The following is a 13443-nucleotide window of genomic DNA, read 5'->3' as shown; positions in this document are numbered from 1 at the left end:
ACGTTTGTATACACGCTACAGAAGTAGTTGCCATCATGTATCTTAAATAGTTGACAATATCTACTGGATTTTTGGCTTCTTGAGGACGGGAATCGAATCCTGTTTGTCTTCTGTCCCCGGTGCCTAGTGTAGTGCGCATTGTAGCACAGCGTAAACACTTGATAGATGCTTATTGAAATTTATCATAGACATAAATTCAGTGGTTTTGTTTAAACAAAAATATCTCAAATTTCTTTCAATCATATATATATTTTTAAGTGACAGAAAAGCTTTTAGGGAATATTTCCTTTTACAAAATGCAGTTAGAAGAGTACACTCACACCAACAACACACCCAAGCGTGTCTGTATTACCAATTGATCACTTTAATGGGTCAATATAGGAAGTAGGGAAGGGAAGGCCAAGCTCCAGAAACACAAAGGTAAAGACACCAACCCTCTTCGCACGGGATGACTGCTAGTTTGTGATACCATTGCCCTTTCCTCTGAGGGAGTGGTTGAACCAGCAGGAACGTATGGGCAGTGGGAAAAGAAAACCTTTCCTTTTCCCAAGAGAGGGAGTTTGAGCCTCACTCTTAAGTTCACATGTAGACAGAAGCAGTTTCCAAATGCCAGACTCCGTACATGCATCTCCATTACACATTTATTTAATCAGTGAAGTTTTAAGATGGGTTTTCATGCTCAAGCATTCTTTCATAAGTTTCACATAGAATGTAGGTACTAATTTTTAGCATTAAAAAAACTCCAAACTAATTCCGGATATGAGAGAATTCTCTTTGTGCAACACATGCTTGCGCACACACCACCCCCCCCCCATCACTTTGGAAATGCTCATATAAAAGACAGTAGAATTTTTGATGTGTGTGACGTTTTGATCTCTAATAAGCCAAGTTCAATAAAAATCATAAAGTTTTAAAATAGGTTTAAGATTATGTTTTAAAAAACTGAGTTGGTAGAAACAGCTTCCACAGAGTCCCTGTGCTACCTGATATGGAACTAAGCTCAGATCGGTGCTTGCTTGGAAATGAATGGAAATAATGCTGCTACAGAAGTAGCAACTAGAAGTAAAAGCTCTCAGTAGAGGGAGGAAACAGAAAAAGAATTAAGTATAAAGCTGTCAGTAGAGGGAGGAAACAATAAGAAGTAAGTATAGTTAGACACAGAAGTAAGTAACACATCGTAGAAAGAGTTCCAGTGAATGAAGATAATTTAATTAAAATTTGTTGCTTAGAAATCCAAATCTCTCAAACTTATATGGGCATGATGTCATAGAGATAACCAAAAAAAAAAAATCTTGAAGAAGGTATATATTTATCCACAGGTAGAAATAACTAGGAAGGGGTGAAATATAGTACTCTCGAGTACTTATGGTATATTTAAAAGTATCATTTACATTAAACATAATATTTCTGACTCAAGGAAGCAGATACAACTCTGTAGGTGTCTCTAAGATTTTGTCAACACAGAGTTTTATGGTATGTTGCAGAGTTAAGTTGCTCAAATGAAGAGGTGGAGCAAGGCAGTATACATCAAGAAAATTTATACCTGCATAGAAACCCCCTGGTCTGAGGGATGATGCCCCAAGAGCTTTGGGTGAAGGTGAGGGAGGCTCTGGCGGAGTATCATTGTGGTAGTTAACAGTGCTTGGGAAGCCACTGACAGCTCCCAGGAAATGATTGTCGAAGGCACAGTCTTCCTGTTAGAAGAAAAGGTTACTGTGTTTGTGAACAAATCACACAATGGCACAGGGACAAAGTATCGGGGTAATGCTGGACAGTACCTGGACATCTTTTGGCCAGCAATCTTTTTAACTGAAGGCAGAATGATGAATATTTGTTGACTTGCTTTCCTGACAGTTATCTCTCTCAGGATTTCAAGGAATTGTTCATTTAAACTCAGATGTAAACAAAAGACAAGTGGAAATGAGAGGAACCCTGAGAGAAAGTGATTCTGTAAGTTGGAGCTGGTGGTGGGCAAAGATGACTGTGCTCAATGTAGGCGGCAGTCATGTGAAAGCAAGAATTTGGAACTGTCAGGGACCTCCTGGTTCAGATCCACAATACCACAAGATATATTTTAAGTTACATGTGAGATTGCTTAAGACAACAATAATGTCTGAGGAATCTTAAAAACAGGAGTTAGGAACTTTTCAAAACTGGGAACAAAACCAAATGCTGAATCTGTTGGCCACTGAGCTGTGATGTTTCTTGCCAGTGTTCTCAAAGACATTATTAAACAGGTGGCCGATGAAGAACCAGGAGGCAGTGTTCTGTGTTCTAGAAACAAGTCACGTCACATAGAACTAGTTATCCCAGCCACGTTTCTGCTTCTCTGTTTTTAGTTGGGTTACCACGCTGGTCCAGCAGAGGAATGCAAAGTGTGTATTCTAAGATGACCAACGGGTCAGAGAAGTGTAGCGCATGTGAGAGAGTGGACAGTTGTTCAGTGCTGGAGTGACCAGAAGCCAGGAGGGGTGATGAGTGGCTAGTATCAGTCTGGCGATGAGCTTCTAGAGGTTTGAGAAGGAGCTGCTTCTTGCAATATTCTGTGCATTATCTTCATCAATGACTTTTATGAGAATGTAAGGTGCTGATGAATGTCTTCATGACATAAAGCTGTTAGGCATATCTAATACATTAGATGTTAGAATCTGGATTTAGGAGGGTTTTGATCAACTGGAATGACTCGATCATAAAAAGATAAAATTTCACCGAGACAAAAATCAAATCCTGTTCTGACTTCTAAAAACATAATTGTATAAATACACGATGGAAACATATAGCACGATAGTGAAGCATATGAAAAAAAAATTAGGGAGTTTAGGTGCTTGTAAATTTAATGTGCGTCACTACGGTGGTGGGACTGTTTAAAAGTAATAGAATTTTGGCTGCATCAGTAGAAGGGTATATTGTTCAAAACCAGACAGCTGCTCTACCCCACCTGGGCAGACCACACTGGGCCTTATCTATGCAGTTCTGGGAGCCGTGATGTAAAGGGGATGTTCTTATGTGAGAGAAATGGCATTGGAGGGAGATGCAAAAGGGCTGAGAATCCAGGACTTCAGGAAGGTGTGATAGCTGTGTATAGGTGGTTAAAAGTGTTACACAGAGAAACATAACTAGGCTCCTTGATGAGTGGAAGCTTCAGAGAAGTGAATTTTACCATGCTGTGACGAAGAGCAATCTGGGTATCGAAACGCCTATGTTGAAGATTTCCATGTCACTAGGAAGGGCTGAGGCAGGTCAGGAACGTCACAGAGGACATTCCTGTATTGGATGGAGTCAGACCAAATACAAACACCAGACATTTCACTGAGTACCTTCTTTGGCATTTCACTAGACATTGGAGCCTAAGATGGCTTCTGAATTTTCATGATTCCACATGAGCCAAGAATGTATGCTGAGGATGGAGTGGTTCAGGAAAACTTCCGCTATAACATTTTGCTAATATTCTTATCTGGACTCGTGGTGTCCAGCACAGTAGCCACTAGCCATGTGTGACTGTCGAGCCCTTGAAATACAGCAGGTCCTACTGAGTTGAGCTGCAAGTGTAAAATACACACCTGGTTTCGAAGAATTAGAACACACTTTTTATACTCATTACATATTAAGATAATATTTTTTAAATGTTGGGTTAAATAAAATATTTTTAAAACTAATTTTTACCTGTTTCCTTTTACTTTTTTAAAATGTAGCTATTAGAAAGTTTAAAATTACTTTTATGGCTTGCATTATATTGCTCTAGGAAGTGCTGCTCTAGAATTCAGAGCTAACCTAACCTGTTTGATTTTTCTCTTCTTTCGTTTGTAGACCTGAGAAGATGGCTAAACTCCCCGTGATTTTGGGCAATCTAGACATTACAATTGATAATGTTTCCTCAGACTATCCTAGTAAGTGTTAAGTTCTATGTAATAAACAGACAAGTTTTTGTTTGGTTTTTACTTCAATTTGTTTGTTTTTAATTTTTTTAGATTATGTCAATTCATCATACATTCCTACGAAGCAATTTGAAACCTGTACTAAAATGCCAATCACGTTTGAGGTGGAGGAATTTGTGCCCTGCATACCAAAACATACTCAGCCATACACCATCTACAACCACCACCTTTATGTTTATCCTAAGTCCTTGAAATATGACAGTCAAAAGTCTTTTGCCAAGGTGAGTGCAAAGATTGAGGTTTTATTTTTGATACCAAGCTCTCTTAGGTTTTAGCTTCTCGTGTTCTTCTATAAATATTTACATACTTTGGCTTTTTATTTTATTTTCTTTTTCTTTGTTATTTAACTATTGCTGCAGGCTAGAAATATTGCTATTTGCATTGAATTCAAAGATTCAGATGAGGAAGACTCTCAGCCTCTGAAGGTTTGTATTTTATGTGTTCGTAATTTTCCATTTTAAAAATGCAGTTGCATGATATTGTACAACTAAAGGGATTTAGCACATTTTAATCGACACAAACACAAAAATACATGACATCACAGAATATAACCACATATGCTGAACCTTACAGAATTTGGAATAATTGAGTTCTTGTTCTTAATTGATAATGTCTGTTTTGTTATACTCTTTAGGGAGGGGGTTTTCTTATACGTGTTCAATTCAGTAAACATATCATGCACCTAACTTGAAAATGTTTATTCTAGTATGTAATAATAATAGTAGATTATTGGTGATGTTTATTGAGTGCTTGTTATATTCCAGGCTCTGCTTGTAGAGCCCTATAGGTAATTAGACTCCTTTAATGCTCATAACAGTCTTCTGAGTTAGGAACTATTATTATCTGAATTCTTTTTAGATGAGGGAACTAATGCACAGAATTTAAATGAATTGCTCAGGGCCATATATTAGTGGAACTGGTGTTCAAACCCAGGCATTCTGGCTCCAGAGCCCAAATTCTTTACTGTAACTGTGTGGAAATGACTTTCCAAGAAGGGAAGGAGATAAAGATGCAAAGAATATAATATAGTTTTGCCCTCAAGAAATTCACAGTTTAGTGGGAAAGGCAGTCATGGAGGAAAAGCTCCTGGCATGCAGAAGGTACAGAAATAGTGAATAATTAGTATAAAAAATTGCCGAGGCGACACAGGAAGGAATGAATCATTTCTTGAAGGATGCATGAGAGTTTGCTTGCTGTACATGGGAGGGAAGGTCGTTCAGACCGAGAGTTTGTGTCGGCAAAGGCATGGAGGTGAAAGTGAGCAGAGAGCAGGCGTTGTCCAGGACATGGAGAGGTGGGGGAAGGAGTGGAGGGGAGGGCTGGGAGATGAGCCGGGGGTGGGTAGGATCTAGCAGTAAGAGGGCTTGTGGGTCTGGAGTCTTGTAAGCAGGAGAAATCCATCAAAGGTGGCTTAGTTTATGCTGTAGGAATGCTGCTTTCTTTACAACACATCTGAGTTTAATTTCTTACTCTATTAATTGAAGACTGGTGTCTCCCTTTGCTAATTCTTATTTTAGTGCATTTATGGCAGACCTGGCGGGCCAGTATTCACAAGAAGCGCCTTTGCTGCAGTTTTACACCATCACCAAAACCCAGAATTTTATGATGAGGTAAGTGAGTTTTTCAAGAGGAAACCCAATTTAACCAGTTTGAAGGAAAACTCCAGTTTCTTTGCTTAGTAAACCAGAATTCAAGAGAAGCTGCATACTGAAATTACAGTAATAGAACTAAGTGTTGAAATATTTATTTTCCATAATTTTTCTAATTATAAAAGTAACATTTATTATAAAAAATAAGAACTTGGAAAATGCAGATAGTATAGAAAAGAAAAAGTCAAAATTCCTCCCGTATCACTACCACAATTAATATTTCCGTTCAAATGCATACTTAAGTATAGTTAAATACTTGTTGGACCTGAGAATCTTCCTTTCTTATTTTTGGGTTTCCTTATGTAGAATTATAATGCAGTTCACTAAAACTACTATATGAATCCTACTTTTAAATGTTTAAACCTGGTTTTTCATTATGCCTTGGCTGTGTGAAGTTAACGAAGTGGTTTCTGTCATGAGTTTTCCAGTTCTTTCTAGAGTTGAAATACCAACTCTCCTGTTTTTGGTCAGTGAATGTTTTTAGTCCATTCAGTCTGCTGTAACAAAATACCACCAACTGGGTGGCTTGTAAACAGCAGATATTAATTGCTCACGGTTCTGGAGGCTGGAAGTCTAGGATCAGGGTGCCAGTATGGTTGGGTGAGGGCCACCTCCCGGGTCACAGACTTCTCAGTTGTGTCCTCCCATGGCAGGAAGGGCCGGGGAGCTCTATAGGATCTCTTACAAGAGCACTAATCCCATTTATGAGGGCTCCATCCTCATGACCTAATCACCCCAAAGGCCCCACCTACTAATACCATCACCTTTGGAGCTAGGATTTCAACATATGCATTTGTGGGGGACACAGACATTTAGACCAGTACAGTGTATTAAGGATCCATTTCTTCCTTAGCACAGCTTTACAGTCTCAGCTCTCTTTAACTGCAAACGTTAAATCCGTTTGGAGAGCAAATGCACGTTTGTACATGGGTGACACGTTGTTTTTTTGGAATATAAAAAAGATTGTTATTTTGTCTTCCTTGCAGATTAAAATAGAATTGCCCACCCAGCTACATGAAAAGCACCACTTGCTGTTCACATTTTTCCACGTCAGCTGTGATAATTCAAGCAAAGGAAGCACAAAGAAGAAGGATGTTGTTGAAACACAAGGTTTGAATTTCATCATTCCTTTGATTGTTCACAACTTACACATTAGGTTCTTAAATTTTGTTTTGATTCTGAATTTGCATCCTTCTGTGAAGGCGTTTTTAGATGACGTTTGTAAAGGTAGCATGCCTGGCTCACATACGTCCATTTTATAGGAGATAATTTTAGAATTCTAATCCCAAAGAGGCCAGCGTACATTATAGACGCTGTTCTGCAGAGACTATATTCAGGGCCTTTTCAGTTTCTTACTCTGATCGGTATAAACAGTTCTTAAAGATCAGGCAATTTAGTAACATGGCTGTCTTCATACATTTTCCTACACTTACGGTGACTTTTTTGTTCTTTGTTTCAACAGTTGGATATTCCTGGCTTCCTCTCCTGAAAGATGGAAGGGTGGTGACTAGCGAGCAGCACATCCCTGTCTCAGCCAATCTCCCGTCCGGCTACCTTGGCTACCAGGAGCTTGGGATGGGCAGGGTACAGTACTTTAAGATTGGTTGATCGCACTTCCTTCAGAAAGCATTAAAGATTAGCTGAAACGACAGTAACACACAAAAGCATGCAGTATTTTTGCCAGTCCCACATTTTGGTTTTAGTTATTCATTTTCAAGTAAACTTAGGCCACTGGAAGGCAGTGCTGTTAACAGTTACCACAATCTGGAATTTGGGCATTTTATAAGCCCTGAACCAGCAGTGCTTCAGCAGGGAAATGGAAACTTGGAGGTAGTGTATGAGATGGAAGTTTGTCTCTGAAAACTAGCCGTGCTCAAATAAAGATAGGTTCTTAGAGTCATGCAAATGGTTAGGAATTGTCTTCCAACTTATTGTAAGTCTAGTAAGCAAATCTCTCGCCCACATGGTAGTCCACTCTGATACATTTCTGATTCATTAGAGCTTGAATTTTCTCTGATTTCTCCAATTGGTTTGTTGGTTTTATATTCTTTTTAGCCATCTTAAATGTTATAGACTTCCGTTTTATAACATGCTTAGTTAAGATCTGTTCTGTTTCATTGTGAATGGCTTTTAATATCTCTCTGCATTTAAATAGTGCCAAATTTGGGCCCATGTTATGAACAAATAGTTAAAATATTCCAAAATAAGGGTAAATCATATAACATTCAGTTATTATTCCTAGTCTGAACATGAGAAAAACAGAGGTTTCAGAAATAAAACTAAACACAAACAGATGATGGACCCTTTGCCTGTGCCAGGAATACTTACTATCCTATTTACTTTATCTGGTACCTTATGCCATGACTTTCAGAACCCTGAACTCAAGTTTGGTTAAGTCATTGGTAAAATTGGGAGTCTTTCCCTCTCAAATGGACAGTAAATCATACAGCTGCAAGTACACAGAAAAGATAGCTTAGAATATCCAGTAAGAAGAGCATTGTACTTGGGAGAAGAAAGTAGGCAGAAATTAGTACTGGTTACATTCCTGCTGTGAGCCAGGCATAAATATCAAGTTACTGAGGCTGTCTGGCCTTCAGCACCTCATCAGTACCTTCATTGAAGTTGATGTTCGAAGCTAATATCACTAATCTGTTGGGATGTTTCTTCCCTCCATATTTTTTCAGCATTATGGTCCAGAAATTAAATGGGTAGATGGAAACAAGCCACTGCTGAAAGTTTCAACTCATCTGGTTTCCACAGTGTATACTCAGGTAAGTGCTGTTCCATTAATAATTAGCAGTGATTGCTTTGTGAATGAATTTGCATGATTTTTTGGCAAAATAAAATCCTAATTGATATATTACATAGATATATTTTCACTCTGTAAGTCCTTTTTTGAAGAAAGAAAGTGCATATAAGGTGCTCTCATGTAATGATATAAATGAATAGTACAAGTAACATTTCTCAACAGTTTTCCTCTTTTGTTGGAGGATCTTTGAAATCTTTTTTTAAATTTATTTTTATTTTTATCTCTTTGATGCTTTCATTTTTATATGATGTTTTGTAGTCTAAATAAAACATACGTGCTGCAAGAAGCGAATACTTCTGTTTCCACAGCAGATATGCTAATAAGCTTTCATTTTCTTTTCTTCTTTTATCTCCCCAGGATCAGCACTTGCATAATTTTTTCCAGTACTGTCAGAAAACCGAATCCGGAGCCCAAGCCTTAGGGAGTGAACTTGTAAAATACCTTAAGGTATCAGATAGCTTTCTTAGTAACCCCTTTTTAATGAGTGTAGAGTAGGTTGGGTTTTTTATTTGGCGGTGAGTGTTCTTCTTACCCCTTGGAAATCTTATAAGGCTGCTCTTAGCTAGATGCCCTCACACTGATGGCATCTATATGGTTTTAGATAGTGGGAAGAAGTGGATTCGGAAATAATACCACTGTGATCTTCATTCCAGCCCCACATATCCTTTTCTCAGGCTGGACCTAAAACACATTATTCTGCATAGAAAACCACCCACTTAGAGGCCCTCCCTGTGAGTGCTCACTGGGCGCAGAGCACAGTCACAGGCACATAAAAAGCAGTGACTTTAGTCCCACCGTTAAGTAACTTCTTATTCATTGTAGGGGACAACATAAACTTGGTGAATGCTTGCTAGGTGGGCAGAAAAACCAGAAATGATGCACATAACCAACCCCAGCTTTGGGCAGGCTGGGGGGCTCCTGGAATCATGGCACAGGGAGAGCAGGAGGGTTGGTCTAGGGGAGTTTCACCCAGAACGTGATTCTAGGGGAGCATTTTGAAAAAGGGCATTCTAAGCATGGGGACAAAATAGAAGAAACGTGAGAAGTGGAATTTGTTTGATTTAAGCAAGGAAAATGGAATGGGGATTCTGAAATTACTGCTCCAGGTCCCCTTTCAGCTACATCATAAGAGCCATGTGACTTGAATAAGAGCCTTTTATTCATTCTCTATTGCTGCTGTAACAAATTACTACAAAATGGTGGCTTAAAACAACACAAATTTGTTTTCTTACACTTCCTGTAGGTCACAGGTCTGACACGGGTCTCACTGGGCTAAAACCAGGGTGTTATTAACAGGGCTGAGTTCCTTTCTGGAAACTCTAGGGGTGAATCTATTTCCTGTCCTTTTCCAGCTCCTAAAGGCTGCCCTCATTCCTTGGCTTGTGGCCCCTTCCTCCATCTCAAAGCCAACAATGTTGCATCTCTGAGCATTCTTCCCCCCACTCTCCTGCCTCCCTCTTCCACTTTTAAGGATGCTTGTGATTACTTCGGGCCCACCTGGGTAATCCAGCAGAGTCCCCTGTCTCAAGGCCAGCTAAGCTGATTAGCAGCCTTAATTCCCCTTTGCCATGTAACACATTCACAGGTTCTAGGGTTTAGGACGTGGACATCTTTGTCCATTAGTCTGCCTGCCACTGTCTCCATTTGTTTAAGATGGATTTCTTCCATCCTTATTTGGAACTAAGTGGAAACTTCTTGGGGTTGGTTTACTTTTAAAAAGATAACACGAACTTTGCCATTCCACGTCTGTAGAGCCTGCACGCGATGGAAGGTCACGTGATGATCGCCTTCTTGCCCACCATCCTAAACCAGCTATTCCGTGTCCTCACCCGAGCAACCCAGGAGGAAGTCGCCGTCAACGTGACACGGTGAGAGAGGCAGAGAGAGGTGGATGCTCTTCTTCCCTTTCAATCTGTCCGCATCTGGAGCACAGTCATACGTATCTGGGGTGCGAGTATGTGTTGAGCATTATAGTTAAGAAATTTCTTTTGATCCCATACGCGGGGACCCCGTCTGATTCCTTGTTTCCTCGTTTCCTGTGGTGCCAATAGCATCATCACTGTTCTACTACTACTGTGATAATAATGAAACGTTTCCATTGTCACATTACTATTCATTGCTTTATTCATTCCTGTGGTGTGTAGGGTCATTATTCATGTGGTTGCCCAGTGCCATGAGGAAGGATTGGAGAGCCACTTGAGGTCATATGTTAAGGTATGTAAATGAAACTGCCCCGGTCATTTAAATCTGTGGCTCTCCAGTTTTCCTTCTGAGGACTTACTTTTTTTAATCTAGTCATTTGGGGATGCATTTGGGATGGAACTTAACACCTCTGCTGTATCTTCTACGCCCATGGCAGGTGCTTGCACCTGAACGCGGGGAAGTCCAAAGAGGGGTAGCCATTCCTTCATTTACTGAATTTCATTCTTTCAGCTACATTTCGTCCTTTCATGGGTTTTGCAAATAATGTGACCCAAATGACATAGAAATTTAAAGATGGGAAGGTTAGCTGTGGCCACCATCAAATTAGAAGACTATGAAGGAAAGTAAGAGATGCTGTTAGGATCAACATCAACAAGTTCGTCATTCACATACAATATTCTGTGAACACGGTGGCCTTTACTGTTCTAAAAAGTTACACGTGTTCTATTTAACCTTCGACACCTCTGTGAATTATAGTTATGTATTAGCTCAAAAAGTAAAATTGGGGTGCTTTAGGGAATCAGTTCCCAAGTGTCATGCGACATGTTGCTTAAAGTCCTTGGGAGGTGGAGTTCTGGGCTGGAGGTCCCACCAGCTGAGTCAGGTGATTCACATGTTTTGATGGGCTCCCTTTAGACACCCTGGGCTCCCTCTTCCTGTCACATGACAACCACCCTTCCCACCTTCCGTTTCCACACCTTCCTCTCCCACCCATGCAGTTGTATCTCGGTCCCTGATCTCCATCCTTTGGAGCCTCTCCAGCTTTCAGCCCAACCTGGAGAACCAGTGCATTAAAATATCTTTCCCTTTTCTTCAAAGTATGCTTATAAGGCTGAGCCGTATATTGCTTCTGAATACAAGACGGTGCACGAAGAGCTGACCAAATCCATGACCACAATTCTCAAGCCTTCCGCCGATTTCCTCACCAGCAACAAACTACTTAAGGTATGTTGGGAGGGCCAGTGTGGCTCTGTGGTATTGAAACTGAAGAAAATTCAGACTTCATGGCCTGATGGATTTCACCCTCTGTGTGTGCTTTTGGAGACAATCACCACCTCCTGAAAGGGGGTAACAGAGTTAGTTCTTCAGCGCCGACTTTGCTGCTCATACCTGTGCTCCTAACAGAGCCGCAAGGTGTTACTGTATTCAGTTTCACAGTCATTATATTCAAACCGTTTGAGGACACTGAGTTAGAGACTACAAAGGCAGGTGTCCACGGGTGGGACCCAGCCGAGGGGAAAGGCCAGTGCCGAATGAGCTGGCACCGATGGTTGGCTGTGCCGTGCTGAGTGTCTGCTGAGTATATGGCATAGTTTACTGTTGGACACGTGGAAGCGGGTGCATCTGCCTTGCACCTCTGCTCTGACAGCCATTCGCCAAGAGGCTCAGCTGTGTTTTCAGGTCACACTTGTTTCATGTCAGTGACATTGTCAGCCTAAGGGAGTAAATGTCTCACCTTCTGATTTGTTGTTTTCCTTACTGGATTCTTTTGTTTCTTTCAGTATTCATGGTTTTTCTTTGAAGTTTTGATCAAATCCATGGCTCAGCATTTGATAGAGAACTCCAAAGTTAAGGTATGTCACTTCCTCTCGGGGCTTGCCTGGCAGTTCTTACGGGAAATTCTCTTTCATTGTGTTTGTAGCTAACACTTATTATTGCTTTCTATGTTCCGGTCACAGTACTGTTCTAGGGGCTTTCCAAGTAGTAAGGCATTTTAGCTTTCTAACAACCCTATGGGGGAAGTACTAGTCTTATAGTTTTATAGATGAAGAAACTGGGACCAGAGTGCTTGAGTTACCTGCCCAGGGTCACCCTGCAGTGAATGGAGGGAGCCGGGCTTTGGGCCAGTCTGGCTCCAGAGCCCACACTTGTGGAGCTCTGTGTTATTAAATCCAGAGAAAAATACGTCTTTTCCTTTGACTAGCTTAGAAATCTTCACATCTGTTGAAAAGGGAGTAGCAGTTTAAGCGTTCATTTCAAATGTAACTACCCAGTGTTTGTTAAGTGTCTCGAACATTGTAGAGATTTCTCAGGAACTTAGGTGGGGAAGTCTGGTATGACCACACATCCTCTGTGGCCAATTAGTGGACTCTGAGACAACTCCGTCTCCCCCGACGCCTCCTCCCCACGGTGCCTGGGTGTGTGTGACCCTCTGGGTCCCCGTGCTGTCCCCTGGTTCCCACTGGTCTCTGCCATGAGATGAACAGACTCTGGCCTGATGCCCCCGCTGGCTGGCTGAGGCTCAGTGTAGATAAATATTTATAGAATTCCAATGCAGTAAACCCAGGTGGCTGTGCGCAGAATTGCTTGTGAGACTCGCGGAGTCCCGGAGTTGCTGTATGACTGGATTCTCACTGTGTCACAGCTGTACAGAAGCAGGTGTTGGTGCCTGTGGTCGGGAGCAGCAGGCGCTCATGCAGGGAGCAGGGGTCCTGGGGCCCAGCAGCCTCCTCAATGCACGTGGGAAGGAGGGCGGAGCCCCAGGGAGGGAGGCTCAAGATCTAGGTCCCCTGGACAAGGGATCTGGATGGAGAGGAAGCCTGGGGAAAGGCTGGTGGATTTTGTCAGGTGGAAGGCTGGTGGTTCAGAACCTAAAGCTGTGCTTTTCTTCTAGTAGAGCTGGAGCTGGAGCCTGATCAGGAGGTTTCCTTTCATTTCTCTTTTCTTTTAAATCCAATTTTAGTGCACAGGGAGAGGCCAGATGGAGGTGGGCCCTGCCTTCCACAGAGTAGCGCACCATCTAAATCTTGCCAGCACAGCCTGCCAAGGGAGAAATCTAGCAGATTGTCTACTTGGCAGTGTGCAGCTAAACAGGCATGCACACACACACACATCATGTTATTTTGCC

General features: G+C 41.3%; 1 protein-coding gene across 5 annotated transcripts in view; it reads left to right on the top strand.

The window, feature by feature from the left end:
- DOCK9 (dedicator of cytokinesis 9) overlaps positions 1-13443 on the top strand; it is a 263127-nt gene that overhangs the window by 181476 nt on the left and 68208 nt on the right. For all 5 annotated transcript variants that reach the window (XR_005017271.1, XR_005017270.1, XR_005017272.1 and 2 more), the window contains exons 16-27: positions 3808-3887; positions 3969-4156; positions 4295-4360; positions 5453-5545; positions 6571-6694; positions 7047-7168; positions 8269-8355; positions 8751-8840; positions 10146-10261; positions 10538-10607; positions 11415-11540; positions 12098-12169. Coding sequence is in view for 2 of the 5 variants with exons in the window: in XM_036832051.1 (XP_036687946.1) it covers positions 3808-3887; positions 3969-4156; positions 4295-4360; positions 5453-5545; positions 6571-6694; positions 7047-7168; positions 8269-8355; positions 8751-8840; positions 10146-10261; positions 10538-10607; positions 11415-11540; positions 12098-12169 (1234 nt within the window). In the remaining 3 variants the exon portion in view is untranslated. The remainder of the gene's footprint in view (positions 1-3807; positions 3888-3968; positions 4157-4294; positions 4361-5452; positions 5546-6570; positions 6695-7046; positions 7169-8268; positions 8356-8750; positions 8841-10145; positions 10262-10537; positions 10608-11414; positions 11541-12097; positions 12170-13443) is intronic.

This window comes from Balaenoptera musculus, chromosome 18 (genome assembly GCF_009873245.2).
Source record: "Balaenoptera musculus isolate JJ_BM4_2016_0621 chromosome 18, mBalMus1.pri.v3, whole genome shotgun sequence".
NCBI lineage: Eukaryota > Metazoa > Chordata > Mammalia > Artiodactyla > Balaenopteridae > Balaenoptera > Balaenoptera musculus.
Note: the sequence above shows the minus strand (reverse complement) of the source record. Positions and strands in the feature narration are given on the sequence as shown.